Source organism: Seriola lalandi, unplaced genomic scaffold (genome assembly GCF_002814215.2).
Source record: "Seriola lalandi dorsalis isolate HSWRI2012SDOR001 ecotype SW California unplaced genomic scaffold, Sedor1 jcf7180002054921, whole genome shotgun sequence".
Taxonomy (NCBI): Eukaryota; Metazoa; Chordata; class Actinopteri; order Carangiformes; family Carangidae; genus Seriola; species Seriola lalandi.
This window is the reverse complement of record NW_019525473.1, coordinates 1,382,746-1,405,947: the sequence shown is the minus strand read 5'-3', so window position 1 is coordinate 1,405,947 and position 23,202 is coordinate 1,382,746. Positions and strand designations below refer to the sequence as shown.

The following is a 23,202-nucleotide window of genomic DNA, read 5'->3' as shown; positions in this document are numbered from 1 at the left end:
TCTCTCTCTCTCTTGCTTGCTCACTGGTTCGATGAGTAGACGTGTGCGTGTGTGGGAAACCTAAAGGTAGCGGACAGTCGGTTGTGTGCGTACTATGAAATATAGTCCTGCCGGCAACACTGATGCAAACCAGGCTTGAACAAGCTTGTATTATCAGTGCACATGACCTATACAAGCAGACCAGAACAGTCGATTGTCGAAAAGAAAAGAAAATCATGTCACAGAAAGAAGAGAAAAACAAGAGCCGTGTTCTTTTCAGCGACGGAGCAAACCCTGCGCTGTGCTTACCTTCTTCAGGTGGAATCACTATTACAGCGCTCCGGTAGCTCACCTGGCAGAGCGCATGTGATCACCTTTTTCACTTAGGTTGTGCTTAACAGTGTGATTGATATAGATGGGTCAACCCTACAGCTGTTACGCAATCAGTCATTACATTTAGATTAGATTTGGCTCTTAAATACAAAAGGATGGAACTTTTTTCCTCAGCTAGAAAAAAAACACCTTTTTTCTTTAAATGTGTAGCTGTATGTTTATGAGTCTTAACCCTCAGCTCCAAATCTAAGTGAATGGATGGAATATTAGCATGATCAATCTGCTGATTATTGCCTTGTTACCTACATTGGTTACTGTGTAATATAGGCTAATATAGAATATAATATAGGCTACAGTTGGCAATATACAATGTAAACCATTGCCTTTATTCTGATCCACTGCTCCAATCCACTTGTAGCTAAAGCTGGTTGGGTTTTACTTGACATTACATGAGTGGTAACCCTAAAGCAGGGTTTGCTCCGCTGCTGAGAAGAAGATCTTGTTTTCCTTTTCTTTCTGTGACATGATTTTCTTTTGACACTCGCCTGTCTGTTCCGCTCCTAAACTCCGTGTGCGCGCATAATGCAGCTTGTTCAAGACTGGTTTGCGTGAACGTTAACGTTAACCACTAGACATGGCTAAATCCTGTTAATGGAACGGTTTGAGCTTAAGGGAAAGTCAGTGTTAATTCTAAAAGGGCTTTTTCAAGTAAGTACAAATTTCCTTCGCGACCCCCAGCCTGTCATCTTACTGATGGGAGCAAACATTTAATCTGAAATGACTCATTAACTTAAGAGTTGATAGTTGTTTGGATCAACAGTCAATTCAAAGAGTGATAACAAGCTCTGATCCTGTCATTTCAATGTAGTTACTAGTAATCAGTAATTAGACACTTTGTCAATTAGATTATTATAACACACATTATACAACAGTTAGTTGTAACCAAGACCAAGAAGTTAGCACCACAAAGATGAATGTATTTCCAAAAATAAGGTTTGAATTAAATGATGTATGGTCATCAGAAGAAGATGGAGGGAAGAAGCCTGGATACTTCTGAGGTACACCTGAGGTAACATGTAGACAAAGTAGCAAGCTAGTGTAGACCTGCGACCTCCTACCTATGACCAAATCACAGCCTCGCTGATATTCAGTACAACATCACTCCCTCTGGTGTGATAGTGCTTAGATAAGACATTTTTTACATTACATCTACTCTGGGACTGAAAAATTAATGTTAAAACAGTGTCATCTTATAATTAACACTCTTTAGACTAATTGTTTTTATTTGACACAGGTCTATGTTCTGAATCATTTGTTGCTGCAGTGAAACTGATTCATCTGACCCTCCTTGACTTTTTGTAGAGCTTCCTGTTTTATTTATTTATCTCTTTTCTGTTGTGTTGATAGTTGTTTTGCTTCTTGAACTCATGTGTTTTCCCTTTTTTATGTTCATCTCCCCCTCAGTAGAGTATTCAGTCTGTGTCTCTGTTCCTCTTCATGTCCCTCACTTTCTCCATGAGTTTCTGCTACCTCAGTCTGGATCCCCTGTGTCTGGATCACCTCAGTCTGGTTCGCCTGAGTCTGGATCACTTGAGTCTCATTCACCTGAGTCTCATTCACCTATGTCTGGTTCACCTGAGTCTGGGTCCACTCTGAACTGTGTTGTCTGTGTGGGTGAACATTGTGAACAGTGTGTAGGACACTGAGGTCTGTGTAAAGGTCCTGACCCGTCGTCTGATCCAGAACACAGGATACCCTCTCTGAGTGGAGACCAGCGGACATGGAACACCTTAGCCAGGTGTCCGGTGAAGACCTTCAGTGGCTGGTCAGAGCTGGTAGCCAAGTAGTAGACCCGCACGTTTTTGTCCTCACAGCCTGTGGCTATCATGTCCCTACAGAGACAGGAGAGGAGACAGGAGACAGGAGATAGGAGACAGGAGATGAGACAGGAACAACTCTCCTTGTCCTCCATGTGTCCTCACAGAGACAGATGTTAGACATAAACAAAAGACAGATGTTTTCTTGTGTCCTGCTTCACCTGAACCAGTCTCTGTCTCTTTTAATGCTGCTTTATATAATTCTTTTTTAATCTGTGTATAAATGATCATTAATTAAAGCAGTAATTATGAGGTCTGTAACACAGTGTGGTCAGGTGAGTGTGGTCAGATGAGTGTGGAGAGGTGACTGTGGTCAGGTGAGTGTGGTCAGATGAGTGTGGAGAGGTGACTGTGGTCAGGTGACTGTGGTCAGATGGGTGTGGAGAGGTGACTGTGGTCAGATGAGTGTGGACGGGAGAGTGTGGACAGGAGTGTTTGGTCAGGTAAGTGTGGTCAGATAACTGGACAGGTGACTGTAGTCAGGTGACTGTGGTCAGATGACTGTGGTCAGATGAGTGTGGAGAGGTGACTGTGGTCAGGTGAGTGTGGACAGGTGACTGTGGTCAGATGAGTGTGGAGAGGTGACTGTGGTCAGGTGATTGTGGACGGGAGAGTGTGGACAGGAGTGTTTGGTCAGGTGACTGTGGATAGGTGAGATCTTACTTGTTGTTCTGGCTCCAGTCACAACCAAACACAGCAGCAGGATGTTTGTACTTGTGCAGGATTTTACCATCAATGGTCCGAATGATACTATGAAACAATAGAAAACAGGTAAGAATGGCTGATAGGAACAAATTTGACAAGACTTTGATAAAAGAAGAAACTCCACCTCACCAGAACCCATCTCCACTACAGGTGGCAATCCTCTTCGAGTCTTTATGGCTCCAGGAAATACAGAAGATCCCATTCTTCCCGTGCTGAGGGAGGACAGAGAGGAGGCAGTGAGACATCATCATACCATCCTGCAACTCTGTAAACAGCTGTTTACCAACAGGAGAGAATAATAATGATGATGAAGAGGAGACGTTTTTTGACAGCAGGGCCAACCCTATAATGTGGAATGTCCCTGACTGACTGATCATATTTCCATGTCACTGAGTTGGAGTTTCTGGATCAAACAGGTTCTTTTAGGGGGGTGTTTACAGCTGCAGTGTTGAAAACTTAGCTCACTGTCTCTAAATTAAGAGACTTTTTTTCAATCAGACTGGGTATAAACCTGGTTCATGTCTGGACTGTGTATAGATGCTGTGGAACTGCAGGGAAGAGGAGGAGCACTTCCAACACACTGAGCCTCACTTCCATCACAGCAAATAAACTATTTTCATAACATGTATCATTATTACTAAAGGAGGCAGAAGAATAACTAAACATAAGACACACTGAGCAGAGAGAGCAGGAGAGAGGGAGGGAGAGAGAGAAAGTGAAAGTCATCGCTAACGAGGCTTCGTACTAACGACTATGACCAACTCTACGTATCAAACAGAGGGAGTTAGACATAAAGACCTGCCTTTAATCAAAGTCTGTTATGTTCTGGAGTTGAAGTAAATAAAGACTAAACTCGTGGCTCCCAGACGGAGGCTGTGAGCTGAGTGAGAGACACTGTGTCATCTAACTTTCACTCTGAGGATCCACAGCTTCAGTCTAAACCCTTCAGTTACCTCATTGAAGCGAGTGATGATCTTTCCCTTCCTCACATCCCAGATGAACGCTCCGCTACGAGATGTCGCCCCGGCAATGCAGTTCAGGTCTCCTTCAAGAGAGACATACAGACACACACAGAGACATACAAACACACAGACAGAGACAGACACACACAGACACACATACACACACAGAGACACACACAGAAATGCACACAGAGACACACAGACACACAAACAGATAGAGACAGACATACGGAGACATACAGTCGGAGAGAGACACACAGACAGAGACAAACACACAGATACACAAATACAAACACACAGATACACACAAACACACAGACACAGAGACAAACACACAGATACACAGAGACACAGACAGAGACACACACACACAGACAGACACACAGAGACAGTGACACACAGTGACAGAAACACAGAGAGACAGAAACACACACATACAGACACACACAGAGAGGTTAACAACCCACACATGAACAGATGACACACTTCATCTTGATAGGACTGTTGGTCCTTGATACCATTTACAGTGTTTTTCAATTGCTAACAAGCATCACTCATTACTGAAGCCACCAGCATGCATTACCAACATGCATCTTGGCCAAACAGTTAATCTCACCTCCAAACTGACTCAAAACACCTCATACATATCTCAAAATAAGCTCATTCAACCATAACATTGGCAACAATCCTCACTCAGAAAGCATCCACTGTCACTCATACTCATTGACTTAAAAGCACTAGCAACAGGGAGCATCACATAAATTATTAACTTTCATCTTTGAAGTTTTAATCATTTTTCACATAAATCAGTATTTCATGTTGGGACTTACTATTCAAAATGGTGGAGACCACTTAAATAGCTAATTTTCCCACAATTCCTCACTGTAAACACCTGGGGACGACCCTCCCCCAAGGACCTTACTGACCAGTGAGTGTTGGTCAATGTGTGACATGTGACCCCCACCAGGGTGTCACCAGGCAAAACCCTCTGGGTTTCTCAGGGGTCAGGGCATTCCCAGACCCAGATCCCCAGGAACAGCACCTCTTCCCTCTTGGCTCTTCAAGTAGCCACAAGGCTCCCAGCCCAGACCAGCCCTGCTACCTAAAAAAACAGCTCTCTTGCCAGCCTACTCACAGCAGAATAAACACTCTTCTCCTCAACAGCAGCGACCTGTTTAGGATTAACTGAGATTGAACCAAGTTTTATTTAGAATCAGCGGCTACAACACGATTTCCAAAGCAACAGGAGCCACAGCAGAGTTAGCAAGCAACAGCTAACTCTGTGAGAAGAACAAAGAGGAGCTAACCTCTCTGCAACACAAAAGCAACGCAGCCAGGCATGACTTCACTCCATAAGGAAGTAATACAAACTCACTGGACTTTACTAGAACACTGAAAAGGAGCTTTCTCTTTGTTTAACTTCGACCACTTGACACAACATTGACTGACACTAATTCAACCTAGCACAGCAAAGCACTCCACAGCTAAGCACAGGACTCTTTGTCAATGTACATGTACATGTACATGTTTGGTTAATGTATCCATTTAGTTTGATGATTGTAATGTTTGCTTAGGTTGTGGTTAGTCACATGGTTAATTTGGTACTTCAGACCACATGAACTAGGCTAACAAAGACATTCACTCTCTCCCTCCCCCACTCACTGTGTGGTCTCAGTGGCCATTTTGAATAGTTTCTTTGTTTACCACCATCTTGTTTTTATGTTCAGGCCATGTGGTCACAGGGACCATTTTGAATCAGCCATATTGCCTTTGTCTCTGTCCTACACACACACACACACACACACACACAGACACACACACACTAACGTCTGTATATACCTTAGATTAGACATTGTGTGTTTCATACTTTGTTACATTGTAAATAGATGTCTTTAAATATAACTTCTGGTGTGTTTAAAGTTGCACAAGTGTGAGTATTGCCAATCTCTACTCAGTAAAACTTCGATCCTTCAACTTTTACTTGCTGTTGATTTGGTACTTTGGTTATAGTTATTAAGTTAATTATCAATCAGTGTTCCAGATAACATTTTTTTTTGACTGCTAACATGCATTGGACAAAACTGAAGTCACATTGTCAAAACTCTTCATTATTTAGTTAAATAACATAGTTATTTCATATTAATATTTTCAATATTAATATTTTCTTAATTTATAATAGAAACCGATGCCCCAACATAATGGGGCCCCCATATGAAGTTGAGTACCAAGGCCCAACATTTATTATAGAATAAGAATAACACCTTTTCACTTTATTGACTGTACTAAAGTATATGTAACAAGAATGAATCAGAAATATCCTTTTTTTTATGTATATATAACTATATATGCATATAGTAATTTACTTTTCATTTTTCATTGCTTTAACACAAAATGCATTCAAATTGAAATTGCAATCAGCTGTGTTTGGAATTATTATTATTTCATTTTATTTTCTATATATTTCAATATGGTTCCTGCAGAAATGCACGAAATTTGCCATCAATCTTTGCATGTGTTTTTAACAATTTTGAAAACGGCATGTTAGCATTTGAAAAATGTGCTGCAAATATAGTGTTTTGCTGGTGGTGGAGTATGAATGAGAAAAGAGTTCATGGATTTTGGAAAATGTGGTCACTGAATGCATTTTGTGTTACAGCAATGAAAAGTGATTCACAGTTTGGTCCACATAAACTTTTAGAAGAGTTTTGACAATATGACTTCATTTTTGACTAATGCATGTTAGCAATTGAAAAAACTGTAACTGAGTAGTGTGTGTGTGTGTGTGTGTGTGTGTCTATGTTGTGTTCATGTCTCTGTGTGTTTGAGTAACCTACAGTGTGTGTTTATTGTCCACATCCTGGGAGAGTATGTGTGTGTTATGGTACCTGGAGCCCAGGACAGGGAGTACACCACTCCCTCGTTGCCAGGGGAGGTGTAAACAGCTGTGAGGGTGTTTGTGTCCCAGATCTTGATGGTTCCATCAAAACTTGCCGTGGCCAGAAGGTTAGGGTCATCTGGTTTAAACTTACAGTCAAAGATGGTCTCCACATGACCCTAGAACCGTAACAGAGACAGGTCATCAGGTCTGCAGTGGTCTCGTCTGGACCTGTGTCAGTGTGTGTGTGTGGGAGTGTGTGAGCAGGTTAGTGTGTGTGTTCAGACTGTTGAATCTACAAAGGATAAAATACCAAGTCCCGCAGGAAGTCCCACTTTTTGGCCCCCATGTCGTAGAGCCCCACTCCTCCATCCATGAAGCAGCACACAGCGTGGCCGGGGGGCAGAGAGAAGGAGCGGTTCTGGGACAGGGTTGGGGGGGGCACTGCCTCACTGGTGGAACTGGTGTGCTGACTCTTACTGGGAGAACTGGAGCTGGGAGCTGTGGAGAGAGAGGAGGAACATCCTGACATCTCTGAACAAAGCTGCTGAGTCAGTCAGCTGAGAGAAGAGCTGCTGCTCAGCGTCTGATTGGCTGCTTCATCTCTGACACATGCAGCTGTCCTGAGCTCAGGTCTGACAGCAACACAACACACACCACATCAGCTTGTGACGTTTACCCTTCTTGGAGAGAGGAGAGTTGAGGACATGTAAAGCATGAAATCCAGTCTTCTTCAGTTTGAAGCTGTCCAGAGGAGTGGACCGGGACACATTCCACACCCTCAACACCCCGACCTGAGAGTCTGACAGAGAAAAACACAACCAGCTGGACTCACAAGTTCTGTCATAGAGAAGATGTGCTGAATGTTTGTGTCCTGAGCAGTACATCTACAGCAGTGGTCAGCAACTGGCGGCCCGCAACCCAAAACTGCCAGATATAATATATGGCCCGCCAGATTATTTTGATGTTATTTGAATATGATTTTGTTAAATAAAAAAAAAGAGCTCCTTTGCTAAAATAGATCTCTGTCTGAGCAGCAACATTTACCTGCAGAATCACTTCCTCTATAGTGATTTTGCCTAGAAAATAAAAGTGCGAGAAATTCCTTTTTTTATTTCAAGCTATTGTGAGCTTTATTCTGAAAAGTTCTCAAAGCAAGTTCCAAAGGTTCTTTTGCTTGCTTGACAAACCTCTGACGGAGCGGACATTCAATGTGTGATATGAAAAAAGTAAATCAGTCAGTATAAAATGTGACTGTGGGTGGTGAAAAAAAAAAAGCGTCAAAGCAGCGGAAAGATAGGAATCACAACTTCCGGTCAGGACTTTCACAATAAAATCAGAGCGGAAACAGAATGCAGATGACGAGCAAGATCGTGGATTGCGATTCTACCTTTATCTGTGACTGTGGCCACAAAGCCACATATGTGAACAGCAACAAAGGAAATTCCAGTTGCATTTTTATCAATATCTTAAATTAAAGTAATTGATTACGTTCTGGCCCCTCTAGCATGTGAAACCCACCAACTGACTGACAAGTAAATCTGACCTGCAGTGATCAACACACTGAGGCAGAGGGGACCAGATCACACACACACACACACACACACACACACACACACACACACACACACACATTTACCTCCAGTAATGAACATGCCAGGTGCAGAGGGGACCCAGGCCAGACACTGAACTGATGCAGCAGCTGAGGGGAAGCAGAAGGACGTAATGCAGTTCAAGGCCTCACTGTCCACCAGCCTGATCCCATTATGGAGGTTAGACACTGGGAGAGAGAGAACACGTCGACATATCAATATCTATATGTCAGTGTGTCAAACACTGGCAGTAACTGTATTCTAAACAGCTACATTGTTGTGTTTTTTAAAATTCACATCTCTTAAGATAAGTCCTGGTCATGTGGTTAGTTTTGTGTCTGACCTAGTAAATAGTCAGTGGAGAGAGGATCCCACTCCAGAGCACTGACTGGGTCCTCTTCATCTGTCCCCTCCAGAGACTCTGGACGCAGCACATGCTTTTGGCTTTTACTCCCTGAACAGATGAGACAGAGGTTAATGAAGGTGTGTTTACAGGTACAGGTTTACAGGTGTGTTTACAGGTACAGGGTTAAAGGTGTGTTTACAGGTACCAGACTCTGCTGAGGGAATGTGAGGAGGAGGTCGACAGGTTCAGCAGTTCCAGGAAATATTCAGACCCTTCACTTTATTCTGTTGTAGATTTAAATCTGAATGGATAAAACTGTAATTTTTCATCAGTCTTCACAATAATCCATCATGACATCATGATCCTTCAGAAACATTAGTTCTTTGTAGGACAACCTTCAGCAGCAGTTCCAGCTTCAGTCTTGAGTTTCTACAGGCTCTGAACCTGGATCTGGTCAGTTTATCTCAGTCTTCCTGACAGATCCTCTCAGACTCAGACTGGACAGGAAGTGTCTGTGAACAGTTCTCTTCAGGTCTCTCCACAGATGGTCTATGGGGTTCAGGTCTGGACTTTGGCTGGGACACTCAGGGACAGTCAGAGACTGATCCTGAAGACTCTCCAGTGTTGTCTTGGCTGTTTGGTTCAGGTCACTGTGGAGCTGAGAGGTGAACCGTCGCTCCAGTCTCGGGTCTCCTGGACTCTGGATGAGGTTTTCTTCAAGGACCTCTCCGTATTTGTCTCATTCATCCATCATCAGGTCTGACCAGTCTCCCTGTCCCTGCTGCTGAGAAGCCCCCACAGCATGATGCTGTCCCCCATGCTTCACTGTAGGGATGGTGTTGTCCAGGTGCTGAGCAGGACCTGGTGTTTGGAGTCCAGAGAGTCTGGTTACTCCTGGTCTCAGAGTCTTTAAAGTTTGTCAGTCAGACTCCAGCAACTTCATATGTCTTTGACTCTCAGTGTCTCTCTCTCGTCTCTCTACCATAAAAACCTGAATGATGCTCATCTTTCCAGCAGCTTCTCCATCTCTGCAGGGACTTCTGAAGCTCCTCCCTGACCCAGGTCCCTCTGACCTGCTCCCTCAGTTTGTCTGCACACCAGCTCTAGAAGAGTCCTGCTTCCAGTTCTTGTTCCCACGGTTCTCCTGGGAACACTCAGACCTTTGTGTCCTGACCTCTGTCTCACCACAGTTTGATCACAGAGGTCTACAGAGAGCTCACTGGACTTTATGGTCTCTGTCCTGACCTGCAGGTGAACTGTGGGACCTGATACACACAGGTGTGTGTCTTTGTGAACTCTGTCCAATCAGCTCAGTTCACCACAGGTGGACTTCAGTCCAGGTCTAGACTCATCTCAGTGATAATTAAAGTAAATAGGAAGCAGCTCATCACAATTTGGAGCTGCAGTGAAGAGTCTGAAGACTTCAGTTAATCAGAGATTCAGATTTTGACATTTAATGAATTTCTAAATCATGTTTGTGTATTAGTGAGAGTAGACTGATGGACAAACATGTCACTTTTAGCCATTTCAAATGAAATCTACAGCTTAACAAAGTGAAGGGGTCTGAATACTTCCCATGTTACTATACATGTTATAGTTGGAGTGTGAGGTGATGACTGTGCTGTGGGTCACATTTGAGTGTGTCCATCTGTACCTGGCTGAAACACAGACAAACTTCCATCTGTGTGCCCAAACACCAGCTTGCCCTTCTTGGTGGGGTGCCATCTGAACAGACAGATGTCAGACAGGAAGGAGTGGGCTTCTTTGTGCACTGTGAGCCCAGGGTCAGGACCTCCATATACCCAGATATACAACGGTCCACGCTGGGAGACAAACGCCACTCCGTCAGCTGAGTTCCAGTACCAGCTGACAGACGCAGGGACTCCTGGGAAAGCAGAGGAGACGCTGTGAAACCTCAGAGATGGGGGAACACTCCTCTGAGTCTGTATGACCTGGTGTAGATCATCCATCTACCTTTAGTGTTGTCCAGTCGTGCTACAGCCTTTTGTTCTGCTACATTCCACACGATGAGCAGGTTGTCAGCAGAGGCTGATGCAAACAGATCTGGGTTGTCAGGACACCAGCTGATGGCTGTTATGGTCTTCTTGTGCTCTGACATGATGGATCTCAGCTTAAATTCATTGTACTGCTGGTCCAACTACAACAAGAGAATGACAGACAATTAACAAAAAACAGCTCTGGCGTTGTCCTGTAGTGTGTTCAAGGTCATAACATTTAGTAGAAATCAGACCTACGACTTCTATGGTCCAGAGGATTTCGTGTGGAGAACACAGAGCTGGACTTGTGGGTCAATTTCATGTCAATCACACTGACAGTGTGAGGGGTGTGGCCTTTACAAAATTGTATGAAAGGACTGAGCCTCTCCAGAGGATCTTTAACTTAAGTCTACAAACAGGGAGGGTCCCGGCCCTGTGGAAAACATCATGTCTTGTTCCGGTTCCTAAAGTAGGACGACCAGCTGAGATAAATGACTACAGACCGTTGGCCCTCACATCACACATCATGAAGACCCTTCTCCACCTTCTGAGGCCACAGGTTGAACATGCACTAGACGCCCTACAGTTCGCCTACAAATAACATATTGGAGTGGATGATGCCGTCCTTTACATGCTCCACCGGCCAATTCCTACTTGGATGAGCCAGGTGGTTACATGAGGATTATGTTCTTTGAGTTCTCAAGTGCATTTAACACCATCCATCCCCTCATCCTTAAAGACAAGCTGGAAGGGATGAGGGTGGATCCCTGCTTCACATCCTGGATTGTGGATTACCTGACAAGACGACCACAGTACGTCTGTAGTAGGGTAACTCTGTCTCAGGGACAGTGATGAGCAGCACTGGGGCTCCACAGGAAACTGTTCTGGCTCCGCTCCTGTTCACCCTGTATATGGCAGACTTTAAATACAACTCTGCGTCCTGCCATATCCAGAAATACTCAGATGACACAGCTATTGTGGCGTGTATCAGGAATGGCAGGAAGAGGAGTACAGGGATCTGACGATGGCCTTCAGTGAATGGAGCAACAAGAACTGCCTCCTTCTGAACACCTCCAAGACCAAGGAGATGGTCATGGACTTTCGGAGGTCTAGGCCCACCCTTCAGCCAGTCAACATTCGAGGGAAGGATAGAGCCGACTCTTTTTCCTCAGGAGGCTCAGGTCCTTTGACGTCTGCAGTGAAATGCTGCACATGTTTTATCAGTCAGAAAAGAGATCCTTTGTTCCCACTGCCATCAGGCTATACAACAACTCAGCCAAAGGAAATGGACTAATTTATTAATTTAGTTTCTTTATTATCAATTCTTACTAATAATATTATTATTATTACCAATGAGCTACCGGAAACATGAATTTCCCCTCGGGATTAATAAAGTATCTATCTATCTATCTATCGTTAAGCAACATCGTCAGAACCACGAATAAGGTACTTAAAATGATATGAGAAGAAACGCTGATACCTGTCAGTAACTTTGGTTACAGCCATGTCTAAAAGTGATGTTCAACAAGGTGAAATGTAAACAATATAATCACATGACTGGAATAAAAAAAATATATATTTCTATGTCTAAATATAATTTCTATTAAAGTCAGACTAGAGATATATTGTAAATAAGTGCATGAATTATCATTATGTTTCTTACTGAGTATTTTCGCTCTTCAGTCGGATGATGAACAAACTGTTATGAACATGTGATGCAGATAAAACAGTTAAAGTCAGACTGTTTCTGCTGCAGAGAGGAGAGAAAGAAAAGAGGAGAGGAGTAGTTGATGTCTGATGAGTCAGTCTGACTGAAATGTTTATATTTATAATCATGAAAATTATTAACAGAGTGTGGCTAATTTTTCTACTAAAAGACATCAGAGGTTTAGTTTTTATTTCCAGTTGTGGTCACAGAGTCTGATCATGTTATTCTGAGCTGCAGTGATGAAGAAGAAGTAAGAGCTTCATCACTGTCAGGAATCCTGTCGGATTAAAGAATATTTGTTCAATTAAAATGAAGCTAAAATAGTTATTATACATTTATTCGTTGTGATAAACTCTCCGTAATGATCACTCCCCTCAGGATCCTGCAGGAATTATGACTCAGTTTTTGCAGAGATTTGATTGGTCAGTAGTTTGGCTGTTGACAGGTTTTGATCTGATCCTCTGAAATGAGCCTTCAACGGAGCAGGTTAGGAGTTCAGCATAAGTTACCATGGTGATTTACCCCGGTAATGAGTGAAGGGTGAAGGGAGGCCTCAGGTTCACCACCACTACTACACAAATGCTCACAAAGGTAATTTACCTGGTAGATGTATATAGCCAAAGTAGCACAGTAGGCAAAGCGGTCTCCGCTAGCAGCACACACGTCTTTGTTCCAGGGCTGACAGCCTGCTGCCAGCAAGCCCACCTGCTTCACCTTGGCCATCCTTACCTGGAGACACAAACACAAACACACCTTTCACACCTTTCAGTTTTACTACATTCTGTTTAAATGTTAGTTTGTGGCTATGACATGTGACATAGTTTTCCTTTATACTCCACTGGGACATGTTCTACACATGCTCAGTAGATCGTCATCGACACTGATCTCAGATTGATATGAATATGAAATGAATGGCAGAAATGGGAAATTTGCATTTTTACAAATGACTTACTAATTATCAGTATCTGTGATCACATTAAGGCTCAAACACATCTCAAACAGAGTCTAAAGATTATCTGTCAGCTGTTTGTATTGTTCCCTCTGCCTAGGAGCTTATGTTTTCTCTTTGTTTGGATCAGTAAAAAGCAATGAACAGATCTGCACCAAACTTGGTGGAGGGACGGGACATGGACCAGGGAAGAGCCCATAAAATACTGGGGCAGATACAGTTAGAAGGGCAGATCCAGAACGTTTCCATCAGTTTCCACAACATTGCAAGACATTTTTAAACATTTTCATCAGTTTCTCAGGAAACAATCTTTGGATGTGGAACAACTCAGACATATAACTGGTGTTGATTTGAGTTTGCTCAGTTTGGTGCAGATCCACACAGTAACCCAGACATGTAGGATTGTTTGGCCATGGCGGAGGTATCCACTCATGTGCAGTACATTATAACACCAAGCACACTACCTGAACGTCACCTCTCTAACCAGTGTGTATTACAGAGCAGTTGTATTACACTTTATTAGTGTACAGTTGTACTACAGCAAGGGTAACACTCGCAGCACTAATATACAGTAGATCCACAGGTTAGAGAGGATAAGGTGATTAAAGAGAGGATTGAATTAATCTGTGCTGTGATTGGCTGAGACTGGTGATTACCTACTGACTGATCACTGTTACTGTGAGGAAGTGACTGGAGCCCGAGAATGCAGCATGTCTGAGTGGTGCTACTGTCTTCTCCCTGAAGCTCCCACACATCCTCACACCAGGAGTCCTGAACAGACCCTGAGGAAATGTCTTGTCTTTTGTACTAGTTAGTTAGTTCTTACATTGTACTGGTTAGTTAGTTCTAATTTTGTACTAGTTAGTTAATTCTATGATTAGTTTGTTCTTATTTTGTTCTGGTTAATTAGTTACATTGTGCTGGTTAGTTCTTGTTTGTACTGGTTAATTCTTATTTTGTATTGGTTAGTTCTTATTTTGAATTAGTTAGTTCTTGTTTTGTACTGGTTAGTTCTTATTTTGTACTGGTTAGTTAGTTAGTTCTTATCTTTTTGAACCAGAAACTCATAATGATCTTCAGATAAGAATCATTAAATCAGTCCTGCAGGGTGTTTCTGAAAAGTCTCTTCAGTAAAGATGCTGTGACAGATGGTCATAGATTATATAGAGTATAGAGTAAACACAGCCATACAAACCTGAGAGCATATTAAGTCCATGAATCTGCAGAAAGTAGCTGTGTTTGAATCTTTTGGACCTTTATAATAAAGTATTTTTGAGGCATCATGAATGATTCTCTGTAAAGGTCCAGTTCACCTGAATCCCAGAGGAGATGGACCTGAAGGAGCGGACACAGGGACTGGGTTTCCTGTCAAAGGTAATCTTCAAACACCTGTTGATCAGTTACCCTGTCACCTCTTCCTGTAAGGTGCAAATTGGCTGATTTACATATAAATTTCTTTTTGATTACATAATGGTGAGATCGTGTGAACAGTAATGATGTGCAGCTGTCACAATAACGACCAGCACTTTGATGGAGGAAGGTGTCATCCCATATTTACCTTTTATCTGTATTTGTTAATGAGTTCAAGTCTTTGAAACAAGATGAGGTTTGACATCTACGTGCTCTGAGGTTTCTTCTCTGCCAGAGAATTAATGATACCCAGATATAGTTGATCTACTGACAGTGACAACACCAGCGCTAATACTGTTCCTGCTCATTACTTGACTTGAGGCTGAATGGTAACGTGTGCATCAAACACTTTCACCTCAGAATGTACTAAAACTGTATTATTGTAGGTATAAAATACTTTTTGTGTTCTTTAATTAAAAATATATTCATCCGTGTTTGCAGCACCACAAAGTTAAACCAACTCTAACAGCTGTATCAGCAGATGTGAGAGTTCACCTCTAACATGGACTGTTACTGGGTCCTGAAAGGTTGTAGTCTCTCCGCCTCACTAAAACATAAGTCCTCTTGTCGTATGGTAAAGACTGTCACACTGAAAGACACAGGACAAAGGAGAGGAGGCTGACTGTTTCCAAGTCTTCCATGACACTTGTGGTGCGTTTGATGACATCCGGCCAGTGTTCATATGTGAATATTCTGATGTGACATAAATAACCACACTTGTTGCTGTGTAGTGTGTGAGCCGCAAGGTTTCATGATGATGAAAACATCTCTACATAGATGAGGTGACCACATGGCTGAGCTGAGTGGTTAAGTCACTCGCTAGTATCTGTTACACATTTCTGTTACACAGCTGTACTTTGTGTTTAGAGCTAGTAAGCTAATGTTAGCATGCTAACATGTTAACCTAACCACAGTAAACAAAGTACTGGTGTGTTCACTGTTACACAGCCACTAGCATGGCTGTAGACTCCTGTTTAAATACATACCAATATGTCTAACATATTCAAGTCTTAGACCCTAAACAGTAAAAAAAATAATATTAAAATATCGTTATTAAATAAGATTTTTACTGAATGTAAAGTCAGTAAATTCAGTTTCAGGTGGTAGCTCAGCCTCAGCCTATCAGTTAAGGTGCCTCATAATGAATCCAGTAATGTGTCAATTACAGAGCCTGTTACACACACACACACACACACACACACACAAACACACACATACACATACACACACACACACACACACACACACACACACACACACACACCTGGTTGGCTCATTTAAGTTCACAGCAGATATCTTGACTTATCATGGAAACACTAACATAAATGACAGCACCGTCCTGTGATCGAACATGTACAACACCCACCCTGCACCTTGCTCACCTGTGGCCTTCATCAATGCTGTGAATTACACCTGAGCATTTCCTGTTTTGACATGTCAATATTTCTGCCTATTTACACCTAATATAGTCCCAGGAGACCACACCAGACCTGTCAGCTTCCTCTAAGTAGGTTAGCTCACACTCTCCAGCGGGTAGAGTCATAACAGTGTCATTATACATTATGACAAGGTGTGAAAACTCGGTGTAAAGACAGTGTATGAGGACAGTTTCAAGAGAAGGCTGTACTGAATTCAGAAAATTCACCTCGCTGTGAAGATTTTGTGATGTTCCTGTTTTCCAGATGTGTGTCTCGTCATCATCAGACTGACACAGGTCCTCTCCTCCACAGGTGAATACACGGGATAGGTCGTCCTCATGTGAATGAGGAAATGTATTAATCTAAATTTGATGGGAAGGTTAAAGCTGTGTGGCCTGTCTGTTACCGTGGTCTCACCTGCATCTCTCTGATTTACCTGATCATAATACAGACGTGTTGTTCTATTGTAAACCCGCCAGAGAAACTAATGTAAACACAAAGGGTTGGTGTTTCACACATAACATTAATAAATAAATAAACGATCAACCCTCCGTTAAACCAATAAGCTAACCGTGTTTATCACCTACTATCGCAGCAGTGAACCGGACCGGTCCTCCTTCTGTTTCCTATCGCAGATGTTCTACGGCTGAGCGGCACGCAGGTTCACTCTGCTTCATGTGTCATGGCTGTTGTTCTCTCTCTCTCTCTCACACACACACACACACACACACACACACACGTACACACACACACACACACACACACACACACACAGCTGATCTGTATCTGTGTTTTTTCTTACCGTCAGGTGTCAGCTGGCTCGTGCACGACGGACAGCTCCCAGGTGCTGAAATGCGCCCTGCTCACCGTCCTCCGCGTGAGGGTGCCCAAATCACATCGGTGATTGGTCCGTGGGAATGCTTATCGTGATCAGCTATTGGCTGCGCGGACTGTCAGACTGACAGGGATCTCACTGTAGATGGTTGGTGTGAGATCCCGAGGCTCAGGAAGAGGAGGCGGAGGAAGTCGAGTCTGTTTCTCCTCACCTCCACCTGAAGCTAACCTCCACCTGAACCTAACCTCCACCTGAAGCTAACCTCCACCTGAACCTAACCACCACCTGAAGCTAACCTCCACCTGAACCTAACCTCCACCTGAACCAAACCTCCACCTGAACCAAACCTCCACCTGAACGAAACCTCCACCTGAACCAAACCTCCACCTGAACCAAACCTCCACCTGAACCAAACTTCGACCTGACCCTAACCTTCTCCTGAACCAAACCTCCACCTGAACCTCACCCCACCAGTTATCTCTGCCTACATCTTTTTGCAGTCCTGTGTATCACTGTGTACACATTACTGGTCCACATGATTTAATTAGATAGATTGGTCAATTAGATAGATCAGCTCCATCTAATCACCATGGAAAGTTGTACTGACATCCTGTATGTCTGAGCCATAATACGAACACATCACTTCTGGTAATTAGCAACAGTTCCACATTAAACTGATATTGTATTGTGACTAATAAAGGATAGATTTCAGTCAGGAGGCATGAGGGGAGGAGGTTTAAAGGTGGAGCCCCTGGTCACTATCATCACATGTAGCTTTCTACATACTGAACAAAGGCCCTGATACTGTGTCAGTGGTATTTCCAGTAGAACTAGGCAGTCATTGGTCAGGCTAGCTCCTCAGGTCACTACACTTTACGCTAGAAGTTTGAATCACCAGTTAGAGGTCAGACTGACTGCAAACACACCAGGTTTCACAGATGTAAATGTTTAATTAGATGATCACTGACATTCACAGTAAAATTTCTTTCATCCTGACCCACTGATAATGGCAATCATAACTCAAGACTGTCATCATCCTTATTCTATTATTCTGCCACACTGTTGCAACTACAAACACATCACATTCAAGTTAATAACCCTAACCAAACAACTGATCTCAATTAAAATGGAAGGGAGCACGAGGTTCTACATGACCTCACAGTAACTGTTACAGCCTCAACCAATGACTTGACTGTTTACCCTCCAACAGCCTGCAGGCATGGACATATAAGATGGGCCCTTGTGACATCTTCAAGGCGAACATGTTACTTTTGGCCCTCAAATCTTCAACAAAGGATTTTAATGTCTCCTCAGAGGCTCTGGCTTTAAGGCCTGTGTTCAGTGATCCATCGATGCCTACAAGCCATAAATCCCCCACAAATCCCCCCTGGCATCAATATCTGAACGCTTTTCCAAGTCTAAAGCATGACAGAGGACCTGATAAGAACTGTACAGTGAAATATATCAAATACTGTAAACATCACTTTTCTCACTGCTAGTGTTTCTAGTCTTCTGTCGGGATGCCTGCTAAACTTATTTATATTTAAGGTTAAAAAAAAAAAAAAAAAGAAAAAAGGGAATGCCATCATGAATAGAGCAGTCATCCTGGACAAGAAAATAAATCAGCTGATGCTTTATGAATAGTTTAGTCATTTGTTTTCTGAGGGTGGAGCAACAAGAGGTTGAGCAGGAACCATCTGTTCCTACAGTTAAACACATTTCTAGTTAACCTGAAACATGACTGTTTAATCATACTGGCCAAGCTGTGCTCAGTTATGTTACAAACACGTGAACAATACGGCCACACATCCATAATCAATATACAAAATTTTATTACAAAAAGAAAAATTCAATTCTACATGAAAGTTTTCATAGTTCCACATTAAAAATGGCTGCATTTAACATTTAAATCAAAACTAGATAGAACCCGGTAGTAAAATGACAGTGAAGAAACAGCACCACTAAACAGAACATAAGCAGTGCTTCCAGGAACAATAACTTTAAAACTTTACTGATTTGCTGCTGTCCACTGCCTGTACAGGAGTCTCAGTCCATTATATTATCACAGGAAGTTTTTATCTGGCTGCTCGTTCTCGTAGTAACGAGGACCTAACAATGTAACACACCCAAGTTCAGCAGGGGGGAAAAAAAAATAAATCATAATGGCGCTAAGTGAAAATATAAACTAAATCCCTGAATTAGAAAAGGAATACAGGTCTGGTATCCTACAGAGGCAGACCAACAGGGACAGCAGGCTATACTGATGGAATCATACACACAAAACAGTTAAGCTGAACAACGCATTGCAAACTTCACATCCTTAACATAAACTGCTTAGTCATCATCATCGTCATCATCATCATCGTCTTCCTCCTCGTCCTCGTCATCATCATCGTCATCATCATCGTCATCAGCTGGCTCTGCTTTCTTAGCAGCGGGCCTGCCTGGGCCACTCTTCTTACCAGCATCACTTTTCCCTGAGCCTCCTCTGGCACGGTAGGCAGCAACATCCTGGAAACACAAGAAATCTTTAATGTCTCGCCACTCTCACCAGTCTTCTCATGTACTAAAAATTCTGTTAGCCCCTTTAAAGCAAAACTGTAATGGCACTGTAATCTTTAGCAGATGATATGTATCATTATATTGTATTATTTATTAGATACCTTTCCAGCCACATACTGGTGCCTTACTGAGCATTAACACTACATTTTGTCATTATAGGCAATTTGTCACTGGTTGGTGCCTTTGTGGAGTTTTTTTTCACAAAAACAAACTCCCAGCCTTGGTGGCTTTAACCTACTGGTAACTAAGCAAAGAGTGCACAACAGGTGCATACCTTCTCATATTTTTCCTTCAGTTTGCCAGCCTTGGCCTCATAGGGAGCCTTGTCTTTGGAACTCTGTGTAGCCCACAATTCACCAAGCTTCTTGGCAATATCACCAATGGAGATACCAGGGTGCTCCTCCTTGATCCTGGGGCGGTGGTCGGAGCAGAACACAAAGAAAGCAGAGCTGGGGAGAGAAAGGGATACAAGTGGGCACAGATTACATCCCTGCATATGGAAATAAATCCGGCACAAAGTTTTCCAGCACTGCATGGGGTAGTGTAGTACTTACGGTGGCCTCTTAGGGGCATTGGGGTCCTTCTTCTTCTTGCCCTTCTTGGCACCCTTAGGAGGAACGTATGATTTCATCTCTCGGTCATAGCGAACCTTGTCATTCTTCGCCAAATCCTCGAACTTCACCTTCTCCTTGGCAGACATGGTCTTAAAAAATAAAAAAAAAAAAAGTCAAAAATTGCATTTTTTTAAAGTTTATAAACTCCATGGACATTAATGTTACGATTAATTATTAAATTACGATTTTAGTCTAAATTAACGTCCTCGTGTGGAGTTGTCATTCCTTTCCCACTTTAGGGGTGGGGTTAATATGGGGGCAGGAACAGCAGCTGCACTAAAACAATATGGCTATTCAATAAACTATTCACTTCACAACTCCATGTACAAATCACGAGCCCACTCCTACGCTTCAAATGCAAATATTCTGATTTAAATCTTGTTAGAAACTGGCGTGACTTACCTTCCATCTTTCAGAGCATTTCTTGGAGAACTCTGCAAAGCTAACGCTGGTCCCTGGGTGTTTCTTTTTGTGCTCTTCACGGCAGGTCGCGACAAAGAAAGCATAGGAGGAGGTTTTTCCTCTAGGCTTATTTGGGTCTTTTGTCATGGCTGCGTTTAATCTGTGAACAACCGCAGAAAACACCACATGAAACAGGCGCAACAAAACAACCTACTTAAATGTCTGAGCTGGTAGTGTAATGTGAATTTACAGATCTGCTCGGGCTTATATCTGCACAAAACACATCCGTATATACGTTAATGCTAACTTTTAGTTTTGTCAATGTCGACTAAAGTAAATGTTCGCCCACTTCCCGTCTGTTGCAAATAACGTTACAATGGCACAAATGGGACAAACAGACGCCAAGGGCTGTTTTAAGGCTCTAATCGGATTTCTGCCTCTCTCGGACAAAAAGACGCGACTCCATTTTGTATCTTCCCGCCTAAACTAAACTGCGCCAAACAAAGTATTCAGCCTAACAAAGTATTCAGCATGACAAAGTATTCAGCAACCACTTCACGGTCACACGGATGCTATTCTGTCTCTAATTGCCGAGCCACTGACCACAGAAGTAAGTGTGGACCCTACTTCAAACTTTAAATGTGGGAGCCGCCGTCATGTAGTAAGCTAAGCTACCAAACCAAATGGCGTTTGAACTGCATGCTGCGCACACAGCTACAGACTACACCGCCTATTTCAGTGTCGAAAAACACCCGAAACGTCACTGTTTTTCGTCTGAAATTAGCGAATCCAACGATTTTGTTCACATGGAGAATACATGTAATGTTGTGATTAACGCCAACACACAAATCAGAAAAAAATAACTTATTTACTATTAGATTTTAGGCAGTAAACATCCTAAAAAACGAAACTCGTTCGACGTAGTCATTACACAGAATTACCCAAGAAATATCGTGACTTTAAATAACAAAGGTAGCTAAACACAATTGTAGAAAACGGCGGATCTTACCGGTTTGCTGCAAGATAACTTGTAAACGAGTGAATGAGGAAGAAAGCTCAACTGTTTTGTCACTGTCTGCGAGGCTCAACTAACTTGACCAGAACCACTTCAATAACTCCTCCCTGTCCTCAGCGGATTGGTCAGATTGGAGCATTTAAATTTGAACGTAGGACACAAGACACACCCGCCATTGTGATTGGGTATAGTGTGCGTGATTAAGAAATCAAGTTTGTGTGCGTTGCCTGTACGCTGATTGGTTTAACTGGGCTTTTAAACATTCGGCGCGAAAACTCCTTTGTTAGCTTGGGGTCAGAGTGTCTGTTGATTTGTTGGTCCGTATACGTTTCAACTGTTTGTTTCCTCTGTGTGAGACAAACAGCAGCATAAATAATTAAGGGCCCGTTTCTGTGGCGTCTAATTCAACTAGTCCTCGGTCGGTTTTCGCGGCAGGTGACTGCTCAACTGGACAGAAAAGGAAAATAAGACTTCCGGATTTATCCTCCCCTTCACAAATATAAGTGACTCTGGTGTGGCGTTTGTGCTCTCTCCTCTAACAAACGAGAGGTCAAATTAACATTGTAAACTACTGAGGTGCATTGACCAAATATATATCTCAATATATATATATATTACTGGATGACTAATGTCAAACAACGGATAACTAAATCACAACAAAATATGGAGGCAATGGGCACCTTGTTCTACATGGACCTACACAGGTGTGTGGTATATAATCTCCTTTTCTTCACGGGCAGGGAAATGCACAGTGTAAAAATAACAAAGGGAAGAGATTATTCATGTAGGCTTACACAACATCATGACAGCTCTTCATCAGTAAGCTGCATAATGATATATCCATAATGTATAAACAATCCCAGGAGCAGGAAGTGTGTAAGTCAGGTAAAAACAACAAGTCACAAATGTCCAGACTTATTGTTCTTCCCAGTCCTCTGTCTTTGCTGCACACCATCAATCATCTCCAGAGTTTTAGGAGCTTGGGGTTTTCTTGTGTTTGTTTTGTTTCACACCTTGTAGATGATTAAATGAAGAGATTCTTGTTCATGGAGGAATTTGTCACTTCAGTTTATTCCTGGTGGTAAGCGATACTCATATCTGTGCAGCTGAAGAGACTGCATCGGCAGTGAAATAAGCTAAATCTCATGTTAATGCCTTTAAAATATATTATTGTAAAGAACCACGGCTCACCAGTGAGGATGGAGGCGGAATGTAGACCTGTGCTGATCTACTTCTTGGATAAAATGTTTTGATATCACGGCAGTGATATTCTCTACAATCATCAGTTACATACATGCAGATATAGTTGCAGGACAATTTCAACTAAAATCACTAATAAAGAAAACTAAATAGATGAACCGAGTGCATTATTCTGTCTGAGATCATCAGCTGGTCTACAGATACGTCAAAGAGGAGTTTTAGAAGAAAAGAGTAACTGGTCACAGGAAAAGAAAACAGAGCAGATTGTGTTGATTGACTCCTATGGGGTCTTCTCTACAGGCTACAGGACCAGCTCCAAATCCTTGTTCATATGAAGCAACTGCACGGAGAGAGACGTGCACACATATTAATGCTACTACATGAAGACAAATGAGAAATGAAAACCCCAGTTTCCATAATAAG

General features: G+C 42.5%; 2 protein-coding genes across 3 annotated transcripts in view; both read right to left on the bottom strand.

The window, feature by feature from the left end:
- wdr17 (WD repeat domain 17) overlaps window positions 1–17,015 on the bottom strand; it is a 28,322-nt gene extending 11,307 nt beyond the window's left edge. For both annotated transcript variants that reach the window (XM_023431411.1, XM_023431414.1), the window contains exons 1-13: window positions 16,954–17,015; window positions 12,975–13,103; window positions 10,644–10,827; window positions 10,324–10,554; window positions 8,667–8,777; window positions 8,371–8,511; window positions 7,411–7,533; window positions 7,045–7,232; window positions 6,742–6,910; window positions 3,848–3,939; window positions 3,024–3,106; window positions 2,853–2,939; window positions 2,040–2,204 (exon numbers count right to left, since the gene is read on the bottom strand). In XM_023431411.1, coding sequence (XP_023287179.1) covers window positions 2,040–2,204; window positions 2,853–2,939; window positions 3,024–3,106; window positions 3,848–3,939; window positions 6,742–6,910; window positions 7,045–7,232; window positions 7,411–7,533; window positions 8,371–8,511; window positions 8,667–8,777; window positions 10,324–10,554; window positions 10,644–10,827; window positions 12,975–13,097 — 1,697 coding nt within the window. In that variant the 5' untranslated portion in view covers window positions 13,098–13,103; window positions 16,954–17,015. The remainder of the gene's footprint in view (window positions 1–2,039; window positions 2,205–2,852; window positions 2,940–3,023; window positions 3,107–3,847; window positions 3,940–6,741; window positions 6,911–7,044; window positions 7,233–7,410; window positions 7,534–8,370; window positions 8,512–8,666; window positions 8,778–10,323; window positions 10,555–10,643; window positions 10,828–12,974; window positions 13,104–16,953) is intronic.
- A 1,689-nt stretch (window positions 17,016–18,704) lies between these two features.
- LOC111673589 (high mobility group protein B2-like) lies at window positions 18,705–21,714 on the bottom strand. Its single transcript, XM_023431401.2, has 5 exons — window positions 21,574–21,714; window positions 20,565–20,724; window positions 20,103–20,251; window positions 19,823–19,997; window positions 18,705–19,497 (listed from the first exon to the last, which is right to left on the bottom strand). The coding sequence occupies exons 2-5, from the start codon at window positions 20,709–20,711 to the stop codon at window positions 19,321–19,323; spliced, it is 648 nt and encodes a 215-aa protein (XP_023287169.1). The 5' UTR covers window positions 20,712–20,724; window positions 21,574–21,714; the 3' UTR covers window positions 18,705–19,320.
- Window positions 21,715–23,202: the final 1,488 nt, after the last annotated feature.

What these genes read in the sequence shown, in the direction of transcription:
- LOC111673589 (XM_023431401.2), bottom strand. Translation starts at nt 20,711, where the DNA reads ATGACAAAAGACCCAAATAAGCCTAGAGGAAAAACCTCCTCCTATGCT. An exon ending in AATGCTCTGAAAGATGGAAG is followed by an intron (nt 20,252 to 20,564) that starts GTAAGTCACGCC and finishes TTATTTTTTAAG; the next exon opens with ACCATGTCTGCCAAGGAGAA. An exon ending in AATGCCCCTAAGAGGCCACC is followed by an intron (nt 19,998 to 20,102) that starts GTAAGTACTACA and finishes TTCTCTCCCCAG; the next exon opens with CTCTGCTTTCTTTGTGTTCT.